The sequence below is a fragment of the Gymnoscopelus braueri genome (genome assembly GCF_963280865.1).
Source record: "Gymnoscopelus braueri genome assembly, chromosome: 23".
NCBI classification, from domain to species: Eukaryota; Metazoa; Chordata; class Actinopteri; order Myctophiformes; family Myctophidae; genus Gymnoscopelus; species Gymnoscopelus braueri.
This window is the reverse complement of record NC_137625.1, coordinates 26262554-26286446: the sequence shown is the minus strand read 5'-3', so window position 1 is coordinate 26286446 and position 23893 is coordinate 26262554. Positions and strand designations below refer to the sequence as shown.

The 23893-nt window shown below is 42.1% G+C and overlaps 1 protein-coding gene across 2 annotated transcripts in view; it reads left to right on the top strand.

Annotated features, from left to right (window-relative positions):
• The first annotated feature begins 749 nt into the window (after positions 1-749).
• Positions 750-23893, top strand: part of lrig3 (leucine-rich repeats and immunoglobulin-like domains 3) — a 30269-nt gene continuing 7125 nt past the window's right edge. For both annotated transcript variants that reach the window (XM_080421039.1, XM_080421038.1), the window contains exons 1-13: positions 750-1231; positions 6698-6769; positions 7060-7134; positions 15765-15899; positions 16357-16500; positions 16999-17142; positions 17403-17546; positions 18735-18878; positions 20069-20149; positions 20281-20352; positions 21018-21089; positions 21612-21775; positions 22760-23104. In XM_080421039.1, coding sequence (XP_080277165.1) covers positions 1014-1231; positions 6698-6769; positions 7060-7134; positions 15765-15899; positions 16357-16500; positions 16999-17142; positions 17403-17546; positions 18735-18878; positions 20069-20149; positions 20281-20352; positions 21018-21089; positions 21612-21775; positions 22760-23104 — 1810 coding nt within the window. In that variant the 5' untranslated portion in view covers positions 750-1013. The remainder of the gene's footprint in view (positions 1232-6697; positions 6770-7059; positions 7135-15764; positions 15900-16356; positions 16501-16998; positions 17143-17402; positions 17547-18734; positions 18879-20068; positions 20150-20280; positions 20353-21017; positions 21090-21611; positions 21776-22759; positions 23105-23893) is intronic.

Here is a 23893-nt window from a genome sequence, read left to right as displayed (position 1 = left end):
TATCTATCTATCTATCTATCTATCTATCTATCTATCTATCTATCTATATTGAGGAGCTTAGTCAGGGGGATAGTCAGGGTGGTGGAATCAGAATAGAAAGGCACCCTAGTATATATATATATATATATATATATGAATGCACAGGTGATTGTTTCATGCAATCAATTCGTATTTATCTTTCACATTGATCACATGTTTTATCTGCCAACATGCATGGGGGGCACCCCAATCCCAATCCATTCGTTGTGCACTGAGGGGCCACAGCTGTTATTGTTTTACCTACCCTATGTTCCCTATGAACAAAATGATCTGCAACAGGCTGTCATTAGACCAATAAACTTGTCAAGATTATCCATAGAACTTTTCTTGCTTGCAAATTATTGTTAATAATAGCAACGTAATCTCTCAAGACAGATTCAGCTGCTCAGCAGCTGCATCAAATTCAAAGGCTTTAGGCTACTAACTGAGTTACTCATAGAATCAAAGTGACTACATTTCCCAAGCACCCCTCTGGCTACTCCCTCCGCATACCTTTGATTGATTGATGTAGTTTATTTAGAAAGACATGAGAATAGTACATGACAGTACATAACAGTACATGGAAGTACAAATTCACAATACAAGGTCTACTAAACTGGAAACCCTCATTAAGCATTACGCTTGTTTAAGATGAGGACCCCTTGGTGAGCTGCGAACCCCCATCAGCCAATGGAAGGAGGCGCGCTGTAGGGAGCCTTGAAGTACTTGCGGCGGCAGTGAGGCGAAAGGAAAGGAGCAGGCGGGCAGAAAGTTTCACGGAGATAATGGATAAGTTTGTGTCAAACGTTTTTCTTTTGTACTTTAAAACTTTCGGAGGCGATCGATCCAGGAATCGGATATAATCAAGGATTGACTGTGTTAAAGAGAAACTAAATCACGCCTTCTTCTCTCTTGGATTTGGGGTTCTTTTTTTCTCACGGTTTGGATTCGTAGGTCTTGTAAAACCAGGGGGCTCTTTGAGTTAAAGGAGAAAAATGTCCCCCTCTATGCAGCCTCGCAGCTTGGCGAGGTATGCGGTGCTTTTTCTCCTCATGGTGTTGCTGGAGATGGAACGTTCGTTTGGATATGATGATGATGAGGAGGACAGGAGGACCTGTCCCCCTGCTTGTACGTGTTCTGGAGACCTTGTGGACTGCAGCAGACTGAAAAGGGGACACATTCCACAGGACGTCCCGCACTGGGCAGTTCAGCTGTAAGTCCATTTAAAGAGCAGTGGTGTAAAAATGTTTTACTTTAAGTATTAATACTGCAATGTAGAAATACTCTGTTACAAGTAAAAGTCCAGAATTAAACATGTACTTGTGTAAAAGTACAAAAGTATTGGTATCAACTATCAAAATGTACTTAAAGTACCAAAAGTAGAAATTACTCATTTTGCAGAATTTCCCATTCCACAAGTTTTCAAATGAATAAAATGTATTCAAATCTTTTGACAATAGCAGATCTACAAGCTCACAATTTGTAGAGTGGTTTACGTATGTTTTGTAATAATAATCAAAAATCTACAAAGTAACTAGTAACTAATCTTGTCAAATAATTGTAGTGGAGTAGAAGTAAAAGTACTGCAAATTGGTAATACTCCAGTAAAGTAAAAAAAAAAAAAGTACTTAAGTACAGTACTTGAGTAAATGTACTTAGTTACTTTACACCACTGGTCAATTTAAAGAGCCTTTGTAACTAAGGTCTTATCCTGACAATCACTACTTAGGGATACTTATCTAAACTGCCTTTCACACCTTTCTACAGTGGTCATATAAAAGCTTTATAGGAAATAATGAAGGCCATTGGTTCTCAAAGTGGGGTCCGGGGACCCCTAGGGGTCCTTGAGGGGGTTCCAGGGGGTCTCCAGTCAAATGATTGATAGGAACCAAATGGTCCCTTATCAGTCTGTAATTCAGAGAGTACAAATGGACCCCAAATGGGTCCATTTGGTTCCATTTGTACACTCTCAGAGTTAGATTAATATTTTTTTTACAGTGTATATTGGGGTCCCAGAGATAAAAATGCCATAAAATGGGGGTCCATGGCCCACTAATGCATATTAAATTGGGTTCCTTGAAATTAAAATGGTTCAGAATCACTGCTATAGCCTTAAAATTGTCTCTTTTGAGGGTCCTTAGCATATCTTTTCAAATATGTATCAATTTGGGGGTCCTTGACATGAAAATGTTTGAAAAGCACTGGTGTAGGCTACCATCAAATGGCTGGTGTTTTGGCCTACATTCCTCTAGTCTAGCAGTTGTTAAAAGTTTTTTTTAACAACACATTTCAGTTTAAAATATTGTATAAAGCTTAATTTAGCCAGAAACGCAAATGCTAATTAACTTAGCCTATTGCCTAAGTCTTGACAATAACCTAATATCTCATGTATTGTTTTTTAAAGTGGCTTCTTCTCCTCACTGAGAATGTGAAGTAGTTGACAACATGACTTCTCCTAGAGTGTCAGGATTACCCAGGCAGGGCTTTAGAGGCTGTTTTGCACATCAATGAGCCATTGTAAATCATTAACTACTAGATGATACTCATTGTCTGTTGTTAATTAAGTCATTCTTTACACATGCAAATGTGTATGTATTTGTATTTCTGTTATTATAATGACTTACTTATTATATTATTGCTATTATAACTTAGATTGTTAGCCTTGTGGTATTCTTACAGTAGCCAATTGGCTGTCAAATATAAAACTTTTTTTATTTATTTTTTTACATTGGCCCTAGATACTAATGTAGCACATATATTTTGGTTCCCAGTTGTCAGACTTTATTTCTGAAGTATTTTTATATTTCTAAAATACCACCTTAAGTCCATTAAATTAATCAAGCTTAGCATCAAATGAAGTCTGCATCCTTGGCCAATTTCCTAAGCTAAGGCACCATCTGAATATTTCTATCTTCTCAGTTACTACAATGTTAAAATTTTGGACAGGGCGTCTTTACATCAGAGAGCCAGGCCAAAAGCCTGTTAGAAAATTTGTAACAGAACAGCAAACTTTTGCTTTGCCAAACATAACAGTAACCGTCCTTATTTTGGGCATGTCATTGGGCAAAATGTTTCAAAAAGTAAAACATTATAATAAAAATCACACCCTGTGTGAAGTGGGCGGTGTCTTGCTAGCTAATCACAATACTGAATGGAGTCAACCAATCATGTACAAAAGCTAAATACATTTATTGAAACACTCTTTATGATGGACGAAACCATAACTTGAAAAAAACATTTTTTTTGGTTTTTTTCAAGTTATGGCTTCTTATATAGGGCTATGCACATGTGTCATGTGACACTGGCCAATCACAGTCCTGAATAGACTGTGATTGGCCAATCACAGCGCAGGATAATTGTACAAATTTCCTGGGCCCAGATCACAGCGCAGGAAAATGTACATTTTTCCAAATCTCACTTATAGGGGCGGTTTCACCGCCCAAAAATACTAGATCTACAAGCTCACAATGCATTGCACACACTACATGTGAGCTTGTAGATTGGATATTATTGGCTTCAGTGGTTAACACTTAATTCCTCTAGCTAGATATTTGTCAAGTATTAGGCTATAGATCTCGATTCACAGCATTGTCTAAGCTGTTAGCCTTCTGTGTAGAAAATACTTTTTCTCTGTCTAAAATGTTCAGCTCTGGAAAGTTAACGTTGCCAGAGAAAACAGGCCCAGCCTGAGCCTCATAACCAAGGCAGGCCTTCCAAGGAAAATGAGAGAAAAAAGTTCCACATGGGGGGAAAATTCTTAGCACTCTGGCATGCTAATTTACGAGTGGCTCTCCAGCACGTCTTAAACCCCTTAAATCGCTCGGCCCTTTGTTTTCCAGCACCCCATTATTTCTGCTGAATTAGCAACTCCAGAGCCACTAGTGGTACTGATTAAGGAGCTGCTATTGGATTAGTACGAAGCAAATTCTCATAGAAAGCAAAAAAGAAGGGAGGGAGGAAGAAAGAGTGAGTTTGTAGGAGGGTAAAAAAGAAGCAAGGAGGAGCGTTTGGTTTCAGCCATGAATATGTGGGAACTAGTTGGGGGGGATACCAATTTAGACCAAAGTTTGCTCGCTTTTTCAGTTTGTGGGATTTAGGCATGTACTATGGCTTTAGTTTTAAGACACAACTCGAAAACAAAGCATGTTCCACCAAATGCCAATACTGCAGCAATACTCTGCCCCATTCGATAGAAAGTTAAAGAACTTTTAAAAGTTCAGGAATGCTTGTTAGCGCTTGTGTCACTTAAAAGATGAAGTGAGGGAAAGAAACTCAGTTTTGTTATAAAGGAATGCGTTATAGATAACAAATAGCTGCCCCAGTCGGGTCCCTTGTGACCAAAAGATAACTTAGGCAGAATAGGCACTTATTTTTTGAATTATAAAGGTGTTGTGTGAATGCAATCCTTTCACAAGGCAGTGGAAGAATCCTTAAATCCAGCAGCGGGTACCATCATGTACCTCTCAGAGCAAGGTTAAGTGAAACCTAAATGCACGAGCGTGCATTATCTTGTAGCACCCATCAGAGCAAGGTTGGTGAAACCTGAATGCAGCAGCGTGCATTATCTTGCGCCCCTCTGAGCAAGGTGAAGGAAACCTAAATGCATCATCATGCATTATCTTGCAGCCCTCAGAAGGAGTGTTGTGTGAGGGAAGTAGAAGTGTTATACCCACTCCAGGCTTATCTGGTTTTGGAGGGGTGGGGGGGAGGAAGGGTTATGATACAACACCTCTCCCATACGGCTCCTGGCACAGAAAAACAACAACACACAGCTGAGCGTTCGGAAAGAAAAACAGGGGGCAATAAAAAGTGTACTCGGTATGAGGAGTAAAACTGTAGTTGAGGGGTTCACGAAATACAAAGAACAAAAACAGACCCCAGATATATTCGATGGGGGTGTTTCAGATGAATCAAAGGGATCCCTCTCGCTTTCCCGGCATTGTGAATAGATTACCAGTTGTTAGCCCCCCCCTCTCCTCCCAGATCCCCCTTGATGGATTCCAGATGAGGGAGGTAGTGAGAGGGGAGGAGAGGGTGTGTGTATGTGTGTGCGTGTGTGTGTGTGTGTGTGTGTATTTTTTAGGTATTTTTACTTTCCAATTTTCAATACTTTTACTTCTACTCCACTACATCTCAGAGGCAAATATTGTACTTTTACTCCACTACAATTATTTGCAAACTTTAGTTACTAGTTAGTTTGCAGATATAAATTGTCATATTATAAAACATACATTAACCACTTCAGCCCTATTTTATACATAGGCTATTTGAAAATAGCCGATCTACAAGCTCGCGACGTGTTGTGAGCTTGTAGCTCTGCTATTTTCAAACATTTTTGTACTTTTACTTTTGGTACTTTAAGTACATTTTGATACCAATACTTTTGTACTTTTACTCAAGTACATTTTGAATTCCGGACTTTTACTTGTAACAGAGTATTTCTACAATGCAGCATTGATGCTTTTACTTAAGTAAGAAATGTGAGTACGTTTTCCACCACTGTGTGTGTGTGTGTGTGTGTGTGTGTGTGTGTGTACGGGCACACGCGTGCGCAAGAAAGTGTCTGGCACCACAGCAGCGTTGATCGTGCGCAGCAGCGTCAATAACTCCACAGCTTTATAGCTGGCAGGGCTGTAGCTCGCCAGGCACCTCAGGCCTGTTTTCAACCTCCTTTCAAAACAGACTGCGAGGAAGAATCTCACCCTCCCATAACTCATATCTGGATGTCTGGATGAAAGCGTGATCTGTCTGAGAGCAGAGGGTCTGTCAGATAAAAATGACCAGTGCAGGGGACTATACGTAGAGCAGTGGTGTAAAGTAACTAAGTACATCTACTCAAGTACTGTACTTAAGTACAATTTTGAGGTACTTTTACTTTAATGGAGTATTTCCAATTGTCTATACTTTTACTTTTATTCCACTACATCTCAGAGGCAAATATTGTACTTTTACTCCACTACAATTATTTGACATCCTTGACATGAAAAAAGTTTGAAAACCACTGAGTATTATAGCAACATATGTTTTTTTTCCCCAAAACATTTTTAGGATTTAGAAGACATTTCTAGAATCCCCCAGAAGCAAAGATTTGAGTAAAAAATATACATATTCAAAGATTTACACAAAAAAAAAGCAGATCTATAAGCTTGTAGCTTGTATATCTGTTATTTTTGAATAGCCCAAAGTATTAAATAATGGTTATAGCTAAAAATCTAAAATGACACAGTATGCGTTCCTGGATGGGTTGACTCACTCAGAGTCATGTCAGTTTGGTTGAAGGTTCAGACTCTACCTGGAAAAGTTCTGCCTCCATGTTAACATGTCACATTCATACTGTTGGTCCGAATTGCCCCGTAACGTCCCACACAATGTGTGTAATTAATATAGCTGTTGATTATTGTTGGCATAGGATTGTGGGCTGATAAACGAAATGTGCCTGTTGCAAATACTGGATTATTACGACCAGAGTGTTCTTAAATAAAATATTCATTCTCAGATCTCATACACAAATACACTCAGAATGTGTGTGTAATTTCAATCAGTATACAATCAAATGGATGAAAGCATTGCACTCGTAACTGGATGGACCCTTAAATGGAGTCTCAGGGTTAAATTGAACACTCGGAATTCGCTGTTTATAATACGTGTCTTTGACTTTATGCTTATCTTTTATTCACAGGGATCTGAGCCATAACAAATTGCAGGTGTTTGACCACACTTTGTTTCTCAGTCTGCACCGTCTCAGTGAAATGTAAGTATGTCTCTGTGTTCTGTACCTCCTAGGATAAATGTGAGTCATTCCAAAAACCCTCCTTCCCTGACCCACTTGTGACAAACAACCCTTTCTGCTTTTCGTGTGTGTGCGCGTGTGTGCGTGTGTGTGTGTGTGTGTGTGCGTGCGCGCGCGTGTGTGTGTGTGTGTGTGTGTGTGTGTGTGTGTGTGTGTGTGTGTGTGTGTGTGTGTGTGTGTGTGTGTGTGTGTGTGTGTGTGTGTGTGTGTGTGTGTGTGTGTGTGTGTGTGCGTGCGTGTATGATTTACAGAAAGCTAAACAACAACGAATTGGAGACAATACCTGATTTGGGCCCTTACGCTGCGAACATCACCACACTCATTTTGTAAGTACAAGCTCCAGCGTTTCTAGCGGGTGGAAAGTAACATTTACTTATAAGTGCTGTACATGTGGTATTGCTAGTTTTACTTAAGCAAAAAAAAATCTGGAGTACTTATTCCACTACTCAACATTTCTACACATGGTGTTGACTAGCGAGTCATGAGAGTCTTTGGCCTAGCGTGGAGGCTAATCCTCCGCCAGGGTTGTCATTGCTGGTTAAAGTAGTGAGCTGGGAAGCTACACCCCCTCTCTCTCTCTCTCTCTCTCTCTCTCTCTCTCTCTCTCTCTCTCTCTCTTTCTCCCTCTGGAGACTAACCCATTTGGCTCAGTTGGTTCCCAGACAGGGCAGTCTGAGACATGGCAGCTAGCCCCAGACATGTCACATGGTTATAAAACAAATGGCATCGACAGAAATGGAATTGTTTTGTTTGGTAGTAGCTGTCGGGCAGAAAATCTGTGATTAATGACATTTTTGCGTTTTTTTCCCCTGCTGATGTGATTGTTAATTAATTGTATGCTGACAAATGACACGAGAAAAGCTTTGCCCTCTCATTTATCTTATTTATTATTGGCTCAGACGTGTATTGTGCAATGTGATTCCAAGTCAAACAAAATGTCAATGTCAGGACTCTGAACTTTTTTATTTGCTTTTCTCTTGTGGTGCGGCGTCTCTCCAAAAACCAATTGATGTAAAGTTATTGTAGAAGAATGCATCTGTCTACCAACGAGATGAGGCATACTCCCCATCAAGCCTGAACTTGACAGCCTGTAACACTAGAGAATGCATCAGCGATAGATAGGGCAATCAGCCGTCGGCTATTGTCAATTTGTTTTCACACTTGGTGGAGAAGCCTCACCTTCTGTTAGATATGTCTTACCAGCAGAGGAAATGTGTGGTGTTTTTGTATTTAACCAGTTAATCCATATATATACTTTGTTGACCGGGGTCCTCCAGGGTTCTGTTCTTCAAATCTTTTCACTGAAGCCTATTATGTCATGTCCAGACACTAGAGTTCATGTGTTTAAAAGGAGCTTGTCCATGCAATGACTAAGCTTAGGCAGTAGGCACGTGTTTTGATTTGATTGTTTTGCAGATTCGCGTCCTTAGAACTCTAGTGTTACATTTGTGCTGGGTTTAATATGAACCATCATGTCCAACTAGTGGAGTGTGGGCCACACATGAAGCACTCACTGCTGTTCAGCCTCTCGATTCCAGTAATATGGAATAGACCGAGTTATTTTTCATATGTACAGTACATGAGCTTTTAAACTTGTGATCTTTCATTTGTGCTCAATTCTGGATCAATCAGTAAATGACGAGGCAAATGGCACTTATTTCAAGTTGGTGGTAGGTTGTGCTTTGATACATGATATCATGGAAAGTACATTACACACAGGTCGGTGGTGGTAGAGTAGTTCTGCGTCAAATACAGGGATCAGACCATAGTTCTGTTCAAGATGAGAGAGAAGCTGCCTCTGTCATAAGAACCAATTCCTACCCAAAACAATAGATACCAGGGATGATGAGCCATGTTATCTTGACTCGTCTAATATGCAGAATGTCTTTGACGCTTATAATATGCAGAATGTCAGAACATATAAGGCAAAGGTGAACAACATGATAACAATGTAGAATGCCATTCTTTACCACAATTCTTCCTCACATGCGTCAGATGGACAGAAAGGTCACTGTGGACATGACTGTGCCTTTTTTCACCTTGTCTCACCTAAACCTTTATGTTCTTTCTGGGACCTTCTAGGAATGTCACATAAAAATAGCTCCAACTGTGAGACACTTCCGGGGCTCAAATGCTTCAAGCTTGTTTTCTTGCCGGCTTATTATTATACCACATAAGTTCATATGTGGGTTTCAGCGTAGTGCACTCTCATACACATAGCCTACATTCCAGCCTTCTCAAAGTGGGTATTTTTGGCTCCCAACCCGATCAAAGTTTCCCATCTCAAGATACAAGCTATAAAGTTTTCTGGCTTTTTGAAGTTCAGAAGCCTCTTCTTCATGAGCATTTTTTGCTGCCTTGTGTTTGCCCATGAGTATACTGCCTGCTCAGCAACTCATGCAACTTTCTAATGGGGGAATTTGAACGTGAAGTCACTTTTTCTGGTGGTGCTCCTTTGGTTGCGCACAGCCTTTGCGTGTCTGTGTGTGGTATTTCCTATTGGAAAAAGAACAGAGTTTTGAGAAGACATCTGATGACTCCTTTTTCTACTGTGGCGCCTGTAATGAAAACCAGGGCTGCGTTTGCTGTGCACACAACGACGCCATATATATAAACACAATTGCACACTTTTCACTCAAATGGCTGATCTTCTTAAGACATTGTGAGCATTTTACTGTAAACTCTTCGGCTCATGAAGCTGCAGTGAACGTATATGAAATGTCAAATTAACACGCAAAAGTGCCACATACATACATACAATGTCAGCGGAGAGTGTAGTAGAATGACAGTGTAAGTAAAAAAAAACACATGCTTTTAAAAAGACATCCTGTGTTCTTCGTGTTGCTACTACTTGTACAAAACAAGAAACAAGGCATTAAATGAAGCATGTTAGTGTCTGCCCTGAGAGACATTATGTTTAAATTCACAAAGGCTGTTTTGGTCAGCTTAAAGTGATCACAGGCGGTATCTTCAGAAGCCACATTTGCCACTGTGTTGGAAAGGGATTGTATTTGAGGTTCCTGTCCGTCTCCGTTAGACGTACATAGAGATTCAGCTCCTCCGAATCGGTGCTGAAATCTCCGGATCATTTGTTGAAGCCCTTCCCCCTCCCCCCCCTGAACACAGTGCGAGGGATTTCATGGCAGAGGGGTTAACCCCCTTCATAAATTCCTGGGAAATTGTTCAATTAATTAAGATGATCACGACTCAATTACTACCAGCTGCAGGGTTATTGCCGTTTGTTTTCACTCAGAGCTGCGAGGTCAAGGGAGTCGGCGAGAGCTGCCGCTATGTCTGACTGGCTGTTTGAATAAGTGGTATTCGATACCCAAAGGCCCTTTTTCTTCCCTCTTCTCCCTCCAGCCCAGAGAAACTGAAGGAGGGAGAGAAATCTTGGAATAAGTTCAACTGGATGGAAAAAATGTGACTGCACCACCTAATCTAAAAAAGGGGGCGGCTGGCAACACGTGTATGTGTGCGTGTGCACGCCAGTGCGTGCGTGCACTTGACTCGATGCTCATTTACTTTACGACGAAATGATTTCCACTAATGTGAAGAATTATGTTTATATCAACATAGGTCATATTTCTCTAGAGAAGGCTATAATTATCACAGCAGCATATAGATGTATTTGTGATTTGGCTTATTTGATTTTTTTATGTGTAGACTTTCAAACCAGCAACATCATGTACTTGGGGTGCCGTATACTGTCTGTACTCTATATTAATGAATGCCACATGTTTTAATACGTTTTTAAGATGCTGTAGCTGTGTTTCTGATGTGTGTTTGACCTGAAACCAGGAGAACCTTCAACACGACTGACAGGCAAGCCCTGAAACTATTATAGTAATGAGTGCATAATCACCTTATCTGAGGGAAAATTGGTTGAACAAATTTGTCAAAAGTGGACAATACTTCACTTGTTTGTTTGCAGAGATGGCCTGGAGATGGCCTGGCCTGCAGAACATTCAAGATAAACAGATTATCACTTGGAAGTCTTGGTGCGCACTGCACAACAGTGCTTTCTTTTGAAAAAGTACGCAAACTTGATTTAGGTGCAGATGTTAACTAGAAAAGTGGGGTTGCTTACCCAGGGCCTGCAAAATTTGGAAGGCAGTCATAGCCAATTGGAATCGTATCTGCTAAATCTTACTGATACATCTTGATCACATGACTCCAGAGATAATATGTACCGATTTGTGTGAGTTTTGCCCAACATTTTGAAGTAGTTGCAAAAAGTGTGTTTTGAAGAAAACGTGAAATGGTGCAAAAAATGTGAGTTGCGTCACGATCCAAGGAATCCAGAGAAAAAAATGTTTGATTGTACGACCGTTATAGCGGCACCATGATGAAACCAATTAGAAACATTTCGGGCAGAGGTACTTTCTTTGCCTACCGTGCGCGTAAAGTTTCACGCCGATCGGTCCAACGATGCCGGAGATTAGCTGTTCAGACAGACAGACAGACAGACAGGAGCGAAAACATAATCCCTCGCCTTCGGCTGTTCCAGCCTCCTGGCGGAAGACAATAAATATCCCTCTAGCCACACAATTTCAGAGTTTCAGCTGATGATGGTCATTGTGTTATCTTTTGAAACGAGCCTCAGTTTAAAGTCACCGCACTTTGTGAAGACACAGTAGCTCTACATGCTATCAACAGCCACTCGGTTTCCCCTTGGTCTCGTAGTGGACCATAATCCTGTTCACTGTCCTCAGTTCTTATCTGTCTGGTGGAGTTTCCCCCTGCTGACTGTGAGCCATGTTTTTCCAGATGGTCTTGACCACAGTCTACGAACTAAAGGGTCCTCCGGGGGTTTTAAAAGGCGCTGACATGTGCGGTCTGTATATGTGTTCACATAGCCCAGGTTTTTGAGTAATTATGAAATATGAAGTTCACTTGAGGGTATGTTGGTCGGAATAGTTTGTGGAATATAATTTTATATTAACTTGTTTGCTCTATTGTGTTGGAAATTCGTCTCACTCATCCTTTCATATAAGATTCATAATAATGTGTTTAGTACAACATGAATGATGTCCTTTGGCCCCATGCAGTAGATGTAGTGGCCTGGTCTTGGCCTCATGCCCAGCAGAGGGTTGGTCTCCATAGTCGGCCAGATGTTAGCGGGGGAGGTAATGGGTATGGAAGCATGGACCCCAGGCCCCGGCATCGCGCCACAACCCAGTGAACCCACCATATCACACCTCTTGACTGGATCTAGTCTTCTTATGGGAGGGGGGGAACGGACATCAAGCCGGCACATCGTGCTGCTGACAGTTGCTTTCCAGCGGGCCCGGGCCCCTTCCTTTTCTGGTGGGGCTCCCCTCCAGAGAAACTGGAAAGACAGGTTATTTTTTTCTCACCAAGAGCCCTCTTTCTCTCAGCGACCAGTCAGGGGAACATGAAAGCTGAGATCCAGGTGGTGTGCGCCCCTTTTGTTTGGGACCACAGAGGCTGTGGTGCGTGGAAAGCCCTTTTGCAAATCTCCAAACAAAAGAGCTGCTTGTACCAGTTCTACTGTAGATCTTTTGCCGCGTTTTTTTAAGGCGAATTCATAATTTATCGCCTTATCGGGGTTGTGTCGCTTGACAATTATAATTTTTTTCCCATAAAAGCTGTTATTGCATTAGAAAACTTATAGAGGAATGGAGAACACACATGTTTCGCCTAATTCTAAGGAAAAAAGTCAGTGGGTTATAGCCTGGGAACCCTCACCCATACTGTCTTCCACTGGCATAGAACCAAACTTGACTCAAGGCTTTGCCAAGGCAAGGCAGAAAGGCATGCTCTGGCAGGTTTCATCCTTACGCGGCTACCCAAACACCCTGTCAGACTCTCCAGCCTTCCTTCCATCCATCCATTCACCCATCCATCCATCTGGGCTTTTTTTTTTGCTCCCAGGTTGAGCTGACGGATGTGTCTTAACTAGGCCCGTAACGATACAGTAACTGCATCGATGCATCGTTTTGAATTTTCAACGATCTACTATATCGATATGCAAACAGCTAAATATCGTATCGTTTGACTTGGAATCGTATCGAATCGTTTTGCAATGCAAATAATCGTATCGAATCGTTCTGCAATGCAAATAATCAATTATATCAATACTAAGTACTTTTAAGAAGAAGAAAAGAGAAAGAGGGGTTTATATCCAGTATCCAGGTATTTATTTTTCACACAGAATTCTTGGGTAAATAAATAGTTACTATATCGATTTTAAATCATTGAATCGAATCGTATCGTTCTAAATTAACCTGTCCTGTATCGTTCATGTATCGTATCGACTAAATCGCTGAATCGAAACGTATCGTATCGTTCTAAATTAACCTGTATCGTTCATGTATCGTATCGACAACCAAGTATCGTGATACGTATCGAATCGTTGTTAAAACGTATCGTTACACCCCTAGTCTTAACCGTGTTTGTTTGAACGTTAAGGGTGCCAAAGGGTGTAGCTAGATGGTGAGCCCTGACTCAAAGGAAGTATGCATGGCTCAAGGAACTGACTGAGTCATGTGGAAAATAAGTCAAAGTTACCTCTGTATTACCACCCTCTTAACCCATTTACACCGGGAACGCATCTGTGTCATTTTTTTGATTTCTTTGGCTATTCAAAAATAGCAGATATACAAGCTCGTAGCGCGGCACTCTGTTCCGCGCTACGAGCTTGTAGATCTGCTTGTATATCTGCGAAGAAAAAAAAGGTCGTTAAAATGTGTGCAAATCTTTGAATTTATATAGACATTTTTAACTCAACTCTTTGCTTCTGGGGGTCCCTGGAACAACACATTTTCAGACGGGGGTCCGCGGCCAAATACATTTAATTTTGGCGGTCCTCGACATGAAAAAGTTTCAGAACCACTGATATGTATAGCAGCATACGCTTAAAAAAAGAAAAACTGCAACTTGCTTTAAAAAAAAATATATATTCCAAGATTTGCACAAATGTTCATGATTTTTCAAAAATAGCATATATACAAGCTCATAGCACGGCACTTGATGCCACGCTATGAGCGTGTAGATCTGCTGTTTTTTGAATAGCCAAAGAAATCTAAAAATGACACAGATGCGTTCCCAGTCTTAATGGGTTAAATAGGCTGAGATAGTGTTTCAGTGATGTGTTTATCCAGAGATATAGTGATGGATTGAATAGATATAGAATTTATTGGGCCTGGAGCCTGGGCACTAGGCAATTGGCCAATACTGCTACACTTCCTCATGTAATAACCTGTAAGCTGAGTGGTGAGTGTTGGTCATATAGTTAATCTACAGTTTATCATCGATGTTGTTGGCCTTGGGCGGAAACCGTTTATGTCCAAAACCGGCACTTTTCAGGAAATGGAAAAATGAACCTGTGTTCTAATTGATCCAGTCTAGTTATTATTTAGTCACTGGCTCTTGTTCATTCTTTTCATTGTTTAGATATTCCACTTTCAACCTGGCAGCGTCTCTTTTTTATTTTACCGTATTTATTTTTCTTCTTGTTCTTCAAACATTAGCAATAGCAACAGAAATAGCTAATCTAAAACCTCACAGCGTGTGAGCTTGTAGTAAGCTCCTTCTTGCTACTTTTGCCCACCGCTGTCATACAATGAAGTATAAGTGCAAAATGGGGCATTCGTTTATGAAAAAACATAACAAGAAGAAAGAAACACGGACGCGATTTCTGCCCGACAGCAATGTTATTCAACCTGCTCCTAAGCCGCACACTCTTAATTCTGCTTTCAAGGAAACAAATCGGTACTCGTTTTGTCGGTAGAGACAGTATACTGTGTTTTTAATCAAAAGCGTGCTTCTTTACTTAGACCCAAAGTACAAAGTAGATTCCTATCCCCTCTCTTTGTTCCAATTGTTCTTTTTAACGAGGGAGCCAAAGAAATATGAAATATGAGTCAAGTGGAGCTCGAGTGCTTATTATGCTATCAAATGATACTCCTGTTGAGGATTAGACGACTGGGAAATCGGATAAGGAGCCATTGTTGGACCATTAAGGACAACACCGCATTAATAAATATAATTAATATCCCAAACGACCCTTGGGGGTGAACACAGAGCAAAGCTGGGAAAATTAATCTGGGCTGGAGGGGACAACAACAGCTCATTCTGGTTAGCTAGGTGTATAGGGGTGGGTTATGAGGGGGCAGCAACCATTGCAATGAATACTGAAAACGAGGCCTGTAGTCTGGTCGGTGCATTGGAGGGAATTCCTGCCCCCCTCCTTCTCTCTCTCTCTCTCTCTCTCTCTCTCTCTCTCTCTCTCTCTCTCTCTCTCTCTCTCTCTCTCTCTCTCTCTCTCTCTCTCTCTCTCTCTCTCTCCCTCCCTCCCTCTCTCTCTACCAGTGAGTCTCTCTCATACACAAAGAGGGCACTGTGCAGGCACTGTTTATAACTAAGCAGTCCCTGCACTGCAATTTAGGAGGCGTGCAGCTCAGGAAATTGCTGGCCTCTGCCGAGGCATGCTTTCACTGAGGGAATGGTATTCATCAGCCAAGTAATTGGCAGGTTATTTTTTTTAAATACCTTGTTAGTAATTACCTTATAAACAAAATAACACGTCCCTTAAGCCAAACGGCTGTTTTGACCTGTTGCAAAGAACAGTGACATTGATAATGGTTAGCTGTGCCACTGCGCCCCCCCCAACCCCACCCCACCCCGCCCCGCCCCCGCCCCCCACATGACATTGACATTCAGACACTGTCGTTTTAAGTGTTTAACGTTTGAGGAGAAACACATTACAACGTCAACAATGACAGAAAAAAATACCGAAGCGGCTTCCACACTGGGTGGTACACATTAGCTTAGCACGCGTGTGAGATTTTTCTCATTTTTGTTAATACCACAAGCTAATTGACTGGCTTGGCTGTTTGTATGTCTGGGAACATAAAACTGCTGTCCTGCACTACAGTCAAATACACACTATTTTGGTCATTCATTGGAGCGATGGTGTCTGTATTTTCAGAGCAAACAACAGGATCACCAAGATTTCTCCGGAGCGGCTGAGGCCTATGCTGGCGCTGGAAACGCTAGACCTCAGCAATAACAACATTGTGGACATAAAGGCAGACTCCTTCCCCGCTCTACCTCTCAAGAACCTGTGAGTTTCACCACTTTTCTTTTTTTGCCTAAATGTATACAACAATTATAAATTGTGAATTTTATTAACCCATTAATACCTGGGACGCATCTGTGTCACTTTTAGATTTCTTTAGGCTATTCAAAAATAGCAGATATACAAGCTCATAGCGCGGCACCGAGTGCCGCGCTACGAGCTTGTAGATCTGCTATTTTTGAAAAATCGTGAAAATTATTTTTAAAATATTTTTTTCAGATTATTTTTTTAGGATTTTGAAAATGTTTCGAAGCGGCCTCAGGTCTTAATGGGTTAAAACAAAAAATTGGGGGGGGGGGGGGGGCCTCATCTGGGCTCACACTGAGACACTGCAGCGTGCTACATTACTAGCGCCAACAATAGCTCTGTCATGCTTTACTCGTCTCGTCCTCGCCGATGTATCTCTTTTTAAAGTTGTTTTTGTCTATTTCTCTTCATCCAGCTTCCTCAACAACAACCGCATCTCAGCACTGGAGACGGGCTGCTTCGTCAACCTGTCCAACAGCCTGCAGGTGCTCAGACTTAACCGGAACCGCCTCTCTACCATCCCAGCCAAGATCTTCCAGTTGCCCAACCTCCAGCACCTGTAAGCCACCGTTTTTGCATCTGAGCAACTTTTCCTGTAACAAGGCTTCGAATTCACATCGACCATAGCTGAGTGGGTAGAGATACGATATCTGGGAATCGGAAGGTCAGCTGGTTCAACCCGAATGGTAGTCTATGTGTCAAAATGTTCCGTAGCAAGACACTTGACCCCTAGCAGGTCCCCCCTGTGCGCTCATGAGCCGTCTGAGCAGCCATCTGTTGGGTGAAGCTATAAAAAGCAATTTCCCCTCCCCGGGGACCCGAAAATGCTGCCTTTCACTGATGCTCGGTGATCGTACTTTTGGCAGAGCCCACTGTATTTGCTGTCACTTAACAGTGGTCAGTTTCGCTCTCCTCAAGTACTCTTTGACTTGGCTAGTTTTGACTTCCGAGTCTCTCTTTGACGTCTCGTTGGACACCCTAAAGAACGTATTGACTGATTTTTAGGGTTTTTCTTGTCTGGAGTTATGACTGATTTGAATGTGTCTTTGTCTTCCAGAGAGCTGAGTAGGAACCGGGTGCGTAGGGTCGAGGGCTTGACGTTCCACGGTCTGCATGCTCTTCGCTCCCTGAAAATGCAGAGAAACGGCCTTAGTCGTTTGATGGATGGAGCCTTCTGGGGCCTGAGCAACATGGAGATTCTGTAAGAAATGCATATATGCACACATGTATACCGATTTCTGTCACTCCTATCCTCACTGTAAAATCACTGTTAAAAATCACTTAAGCTCTAGTATGTATATATATCTGTTTTCATAGAGAACGTATTTGAAATAGTTCAAGGTTGTATTTATTGTCACAAAAGTAAAACTTTTCTTTCAGACAATGTAGCAGCATAGGTAATAATAATGTGTGTGTGTGTGTGTGTGTGTCGTGTGTGCGCGTGTGTGTGTGCGCTTTCAGGCAGCTGGACTACAACAACCTGACGGAGGTGAGCAAAGGCTGGCTGTATGGCTTGCTGACTTTGCAGCAGCTCCACCTGGGTCACAACGGCATCAGCAGGATTCGGCCCGACGCCTGGGAGTGCTGCCAGAAGCTCAGTGAGCTGTGAGTGAGCCTTTCTCTCTCTCGTTCTCTGTCTCTCTCTCTCCCCCCACACACACACACACACTCTTTCTTTTTTTCTTGTCTTCTCCGCTCTAATTTCTTCCTCTTTCATGTTCCATTTACACTCTGAACTCCCGGCACTTCTCTCTGTCACCCGCTCGCACCCTCTCACCCTCTCTCCCGCCCTTCCTCACACTGCTGTGTAAGTCTGTGTTCCTGCCAAAATATTGTGCACACAATATTTTTGCTGCCCTCTTTTGTCTGCCACGTGCATGGGGTGGCATTGAGTGAGGGTTATTACGTTTGTTTGCCTGCGTGCGTGAGGTGAGGTCCGTCTTTCACAGCTAGAGTGGTCTCTCCAGCAACAAGTAAAGTGGCAGCAGTAACTGATGAGATTCCCTTTGTTGTTTCCGTTGTTTATGGCAATGCTCAGATAGTCAGCCAGCCATGTTCGCTTGTTTTTCCTAAAGGGGGAGGGGTCGTTGCGTGTTTTTCTCCACCTCGCCCTTATCGCATGAACCTGAGCGTAAACAAAACAGCCTTTTTCCCCCTTTTTTATGCCACTGGGTGCATGCCCTGCTGTCTCATTTGTTTGCGTGTTTTCAGCTAAAGTTTACTTTGAAACCATATTCAGTACAGTACAGCCATTGATCAAAGCAGTTTTCTTAATGGTTTTGTTTTGTTTTCTTGTTTTGAGCTTTCTGGCCATTAACCCATTAAGACCTGAGACCGATTCTACAAAATATCTTCTAAATCCTAACAGTTTTAAAAAAAAACCTATGTTGCTACATCAGAGGTTCTCAAACTTTTTCATGTCAAGGACCCCCAAAATTATATGTATTTGGCCGCGGACCCCCATCTCAAAATATTTTGTTCCAGGGACCCCCAAAAGCAAAGATTTGAGTTACAAATATATATATTCAAAGATTTGCACACATTTTCAAGTTTTTTCAAAAATAGCAGATCTACAAGCTCATAGTGCGGCACTCGGTGCTGCGCTATGAGCTTGTATATCTGCTATTTTTGAATAGCCAAAGAAATCTAAAATGACACAGATGCGTCCCTGGTCTTAAAGGGTTAAACATGACAAAAGCTTTCAGTGTTTTGATTTGTAATGTATTTGTGTCCTGTCTTAGGACGTGCCGTACAATTCTTATAGTCCTATTCTGTCTCTCTGCACTTCTACAGGGACCTGTCTTCGAACCATCTGTCCAGACTTGAGGAGTCTAGCTTCATGGGCCTCAGCATGCTGGACGAGCTTCACATAGGGAACAATCGTGTTAGCTTCATCGCAGACGGAGCTTTCCGAGGCCTCTCCCATCTACAGACACTGTGAGTCACATTAAAAAAACCCAATGGTACTCCCATTTGAAAATGAGCAATTGTAAAAGAGCAATTCCAACAATTCTAGCACTTATAAAACCATATGGTTTTAGCACTGGGATGAAAAGCTTGTCTGTGTCGGTAAAAGTGTTGTCAAACCCAAGTACCATTTTCCAGTTAACAATAACGTCGAGCGTAAAACGCATGTGCACGGGGCCCCCACAAACAGTTAGCACACCATAAATGCTGGTGCCTCTCACATATCCCCCACCATCAATCCTCTGCTCGAGTGGAAATATTCTGCCTGATTTGTTGTTGGTATGTGAAAGAGATTAACGTGTTGTGGTCTCTCTCCACACATTAAAAAAAAAAACTCTTAGAAGCACGACTCTGACCTCAACAAGCCAGAGTCCCCCCTCAACCCACCCATCCCCCACCCCTTCCCACAGAGAGGCTCCGTAACATTTCCCCTGGTTTGGGGCTCTTAAATGGAACCAAATGTGAGCTCTGCTAGTGAGGTCACCAGAGGGCAGGTGTGTAGTTAGGTGGACGGGGATAGCTTGAGGCCTTCAACCCGCTTTCTGTTCCCACTCCCAGCCCTCCTCGACCACAATCAGTTATACTCATGCGTACAGGGGCGGAGCAATTTGAAAGTATTAGGAAAGCTACAATGTAACTGTTTTTTTCCCCCTCCTTTTTTCTTTCTTCTAAAGATTTGGGCAGATTTTTAGTTATGGCCTGAAATACATTTTGGCTTTTTAAGTTGCCTTTGTCTAGATAGAGGAAATGTGTTGGCTAACGGCTCCTTTGAAGGATGGAATGCATACCCAAGTACCAATCAGACTATGTTTATATACTCTCTCAGATTCAGTTATAACAGGAAGTAGCACACATGTTGTGTTGCAGCGCTTCCTTATAAAACCATGAGCATGTGAAGGCCTTTTTTTTTTTTTTTTTGCTGTGACACGCGGAAAAACTATTACAGACATGCATGCAAAGTCCCTCAAAAAAGAAGGGAGAAAAAAAAGAAAACGAGAAAAAACTTCCCAAGTGATGGGGGCCCGCTCTGAATTTAGTCTCAAGACTTTTCCCCCTTCACACGAAATGCAAAGCCACATAAGTTTTATTAACATCGCAAACGCAGTTGTTTTCTGGGTGTGGATTTTTACGATGCGGTCTGTCTTTGTTTCTGTGGAAAGGGATCTCCAAAATAATGAAATCAGCTGGACCATCGAAGACATGAACGGACCCTTTTCTGCTTTGGACAACCTGGAAAAACTGTGAGTCGGCATGCTCTTTTTTCCAGCCTCTCGGTGATGGGATGAACCTTTTATAATCCGTGTATAATATCTGTGTATGATAGAGGAATCTGAAACTGCAGAGACGCTAACATAAGTACACCGTTTCCCAGGTTTCTGCAAGGGAATCGGATCCGCTCCGTGACCAAGAAGTCCTTCTCCGGTCTGGACACGCTGGAGCACCTGTAAGTGACCCTCATGTGTTGTGTGTTCTCATCGATTGTTTCAAAAAGGCAGAGCTGTAAACTTAAGCAGGGTGAATCACAGACGCCTTAGCAGAGCTTGTTTGTGAGAACTGCACGCTCAACCTGTTTTCTACCACTCTTCCCGCTTTGATGTGGAACAAAGCTTCCATTAGTATCTTTATATGTCTGCCAGGCTATATTGATCACTGAGGCAACTGGAGAGAATGCGAGAAGTGTGTGTGCGTGTGTGTGTGTGTGTGTGTGCGTGTGCGTGTGCGTGTGCGTGTGCGTGTGTGCGTGTGTGTGTGCGTGTGTGTGTGCGTGTGCGTGTGCGCGCACATACTTGCTTTTGCACATATGTGCCAGAGTGTGCTTGTGGTAGTCATGCAACAGCTGCATTTGATTCTAATTAACGTTTTTTCCCAGCCTTGTCGGAGCTCAAAGGAGCCAAAGTAAAGCCTCTCCTGATGAACACAGCACAGCGCTGCCCAGATGGTTCATTGTTCTCAAGCCCAGAACCTTTTCTTCTCTCTGACTATTGACGTGTTTGCAGCTTTGAGTCTACCAAATATGCCTTGCTTGGAAATATAGTTTACCCATTTTTCTTTCAGCTCTCTCACAAGGTTTCTCATCAACTCTTTGTTTCTTCTCTTCTCTCTCCTCAGAGATTTGAGTCACAATGCGATCATGTCTGTCCAAGGGAACGCCTTCTCCCAGATGAAAAAGCTTGAGGAGCTGTAAGTCACTGCCCAAGTCTCAGTCCTGAAACCTCAGTCCTAATTTTTTTGTTAATTCACCTAATATATTTATTTGACGGGGACAATGCAAAAACAATGTATCAAGTTATAAAAACATGAAACCGTTGCATTGTATGTGGGGTTTCTAGCCGAGGCTAATTTGCGACCCATGTCCCTGGTTTGGCCTTTCTATACATATATCTCCCTAGTTAAAAATAATCCAATTACCATAAGCACATGCAAGAAGCTCTATTCTAAACAGCTACAAAAGCAATAACATTCCCAAATTTTTGTCATGAAAGCTATGACGTTAACGTTTTAAAACATGCATAACAATAGTGTTTGCAGTTTTGGTTTGATTTCCACTTTTTAAAACCTCGTATTTATTGTGTTCAATTATTTAAATTCTTTAGCACTTATGATCATGTCGTGTGCCACCCACTAAGTTCTAGTTCAACCTTACTAAAGTCATTCCAATTCTGAGAGTTACTAAGGTATCGTCTTACCCTGCTCTCCTTCCAGGCACCTGAACACTTCCAGCCTGCTCTGTGACTGCCAGATTAAATGGTTACCTTTGTGGGTGGCAGAGCAGGCCTTCCTTCCCTACGTCAATGCCAGCTGTGCCCATCCCCAGATGCTGAAGGGCAAGAGTGTGTTCAACGTCAGCCAAGAGGAGTTTGTGTGTGGTGAGTGTGATACGCATGCACGCGCACGCTTGTGTGTACACACACACACACACACGCATCCATTCACACTAGCCTTAAACTGCTGCTTGTTAAAAACAGCCATTTATCCGTGACAGGTTTTCCATTTATGAACTGACCCAGATTGTTCAGTATTTTCCCCCCCAACTCCTGGACATCCTAATGAGCCCCACATCATGAGGGGAACATTATGGAAACTAGCTCATGACATTTTAAGTTTTGCTGTCAGATAGAACTGCTTAACGATATAATTCAGTGGTGTTTTTCCCCTTACATTCCATTTCTTGAGCCATTTTGGACCCATTTGTTATAGATGTCCGGAACTTGCATTACTTATGATTAACTTATTTCTAGATAGAAATTCGAATTTCTATTTTCAATACTGAAATGCATTACTAAGTCATCATATTGTTATATTACATTATACAGCATATTATATCATTTTTGTATACTTAAAGGTTTCATGACGTTCAGTTTTACCACACATTAAAAGTCTTTGTCATGGTCCTTCAAACCGTGTATAGAAAGTTTTAACAAAAAATTCCACTCCATTGATCAGGTGTTTTTCTCTCACATTTCTAAAGCCTTTTCAACTGCAATGAAAAAATAAATCTTTGCCTGCGGGTGTCGCTGGTGAGGGATTTTGCATCATCGCCTCTGCTCTGCCCCCCCCCCAAAGGGAAAGGGTAGGGGAGGGGCGAGGAGGAGAGTGGGCGGGATTAATCGGCTGTGACCTCACTGCCGAAGGGCCAAGCTCAGATTACTTTTCAGCCTAATTATTCAGAAAACCCCAGACCACAGAAAATCCACTGAATGTTCAAAGTTAAGATTTTTTGGGTGTAATTGAGGTCATAAAACCCCAAAGAAAACATAAAAAATAAAAAAAGTGAAAATGAATGTCATAGAACCTTTAAACTGCCGTCAAATGCCAGTTTTACCCTATTAAAATAACGTCTTTCTTTTCAGATGACTTCCCAAAGCCTCAGATCACGGTTCAACCCGAGACCCAGTCGGCCATCAAGGGCACCAACGTCACTTTCGTCTGCTCGGCGGCCAGCTCCAGCGACTCGCCCATGACCTTCGCCTGGAAGAAAGACAACGAGGGGTTGAACGACGCGGAGATCCACAACCAGGCCCACCTGCGGGCCCTGCAGGCGGGGACCGGAGGAGGCGAGGCGCCGGAGGTGACGGAGTACACCACCACCCTGCAGCTGCGCGACGTGGAGTTCTCCAGCGAGGGCAAATACCAGTGTGTCATCTCCAACCACTTTGGCTCCTCCTACTCCACCAAGGCCAAGCTCACTGTCAACAGTATGTGTGAAAATCTGTCAGTCTGTCAAAATCTGTCAGTCTCTTTACTCTAGCCAGTAATTTTTTTATTTGAGCTAAAAAGCATTATTTTACACTTAGGCTATTCAAAAATAGCAGATATACAAGCTCATAGCGCGGCACCGAGTGCCGCGCTACGAGCTTGTAGATCTGCTATTTTTGAAAAATCTTGAAAATGTGTGCAAATCTTTGGTATATATATTATTTTAAAGCGAACATTTTTAACACAAATCTTTGCTTCTGGGGGGGTCCCTGGAACAAAATATTTTGAGATGAGGGTCCGCGGCCAAATACATATAATTTTGGGTGGTCCTTGACATGAAAAAGTTTGAACACCACTGATATAGAAACATACGTTTTTTTCAGAATACTGTTGGGATTTAGAAGACATTTGTAGAATCGGCCTCAGGTCTTAATGGGTTAGAATAGCGAAGATCGCAGCTATTCTTTATTTTATACTTATTTTTTTTTAATTGTTGCGTACAATGACATGCCTAAAGTAGGGACGGTGAAGGTGGTCTGTCGTGTTCAGCCCATTGACTATGACTCATGGTCTACTTGGCATTACTGACGACCATTTTCCAAAGCATAGCGTGGTTTGTTTGATTTTCGAGTAAAGCCTTTGGATTCCACAGTGCGGCGGTAAAATCAACTTGAAAAGGCTTTAAACTTGCTTGGGGTGGTTAATTCAACACAATAGAAATCCTGTATGTAATCATTATAAAAAGAAACGTGTTGTCGTTATCACGTTTGAAAGCGTGGATTTGTATC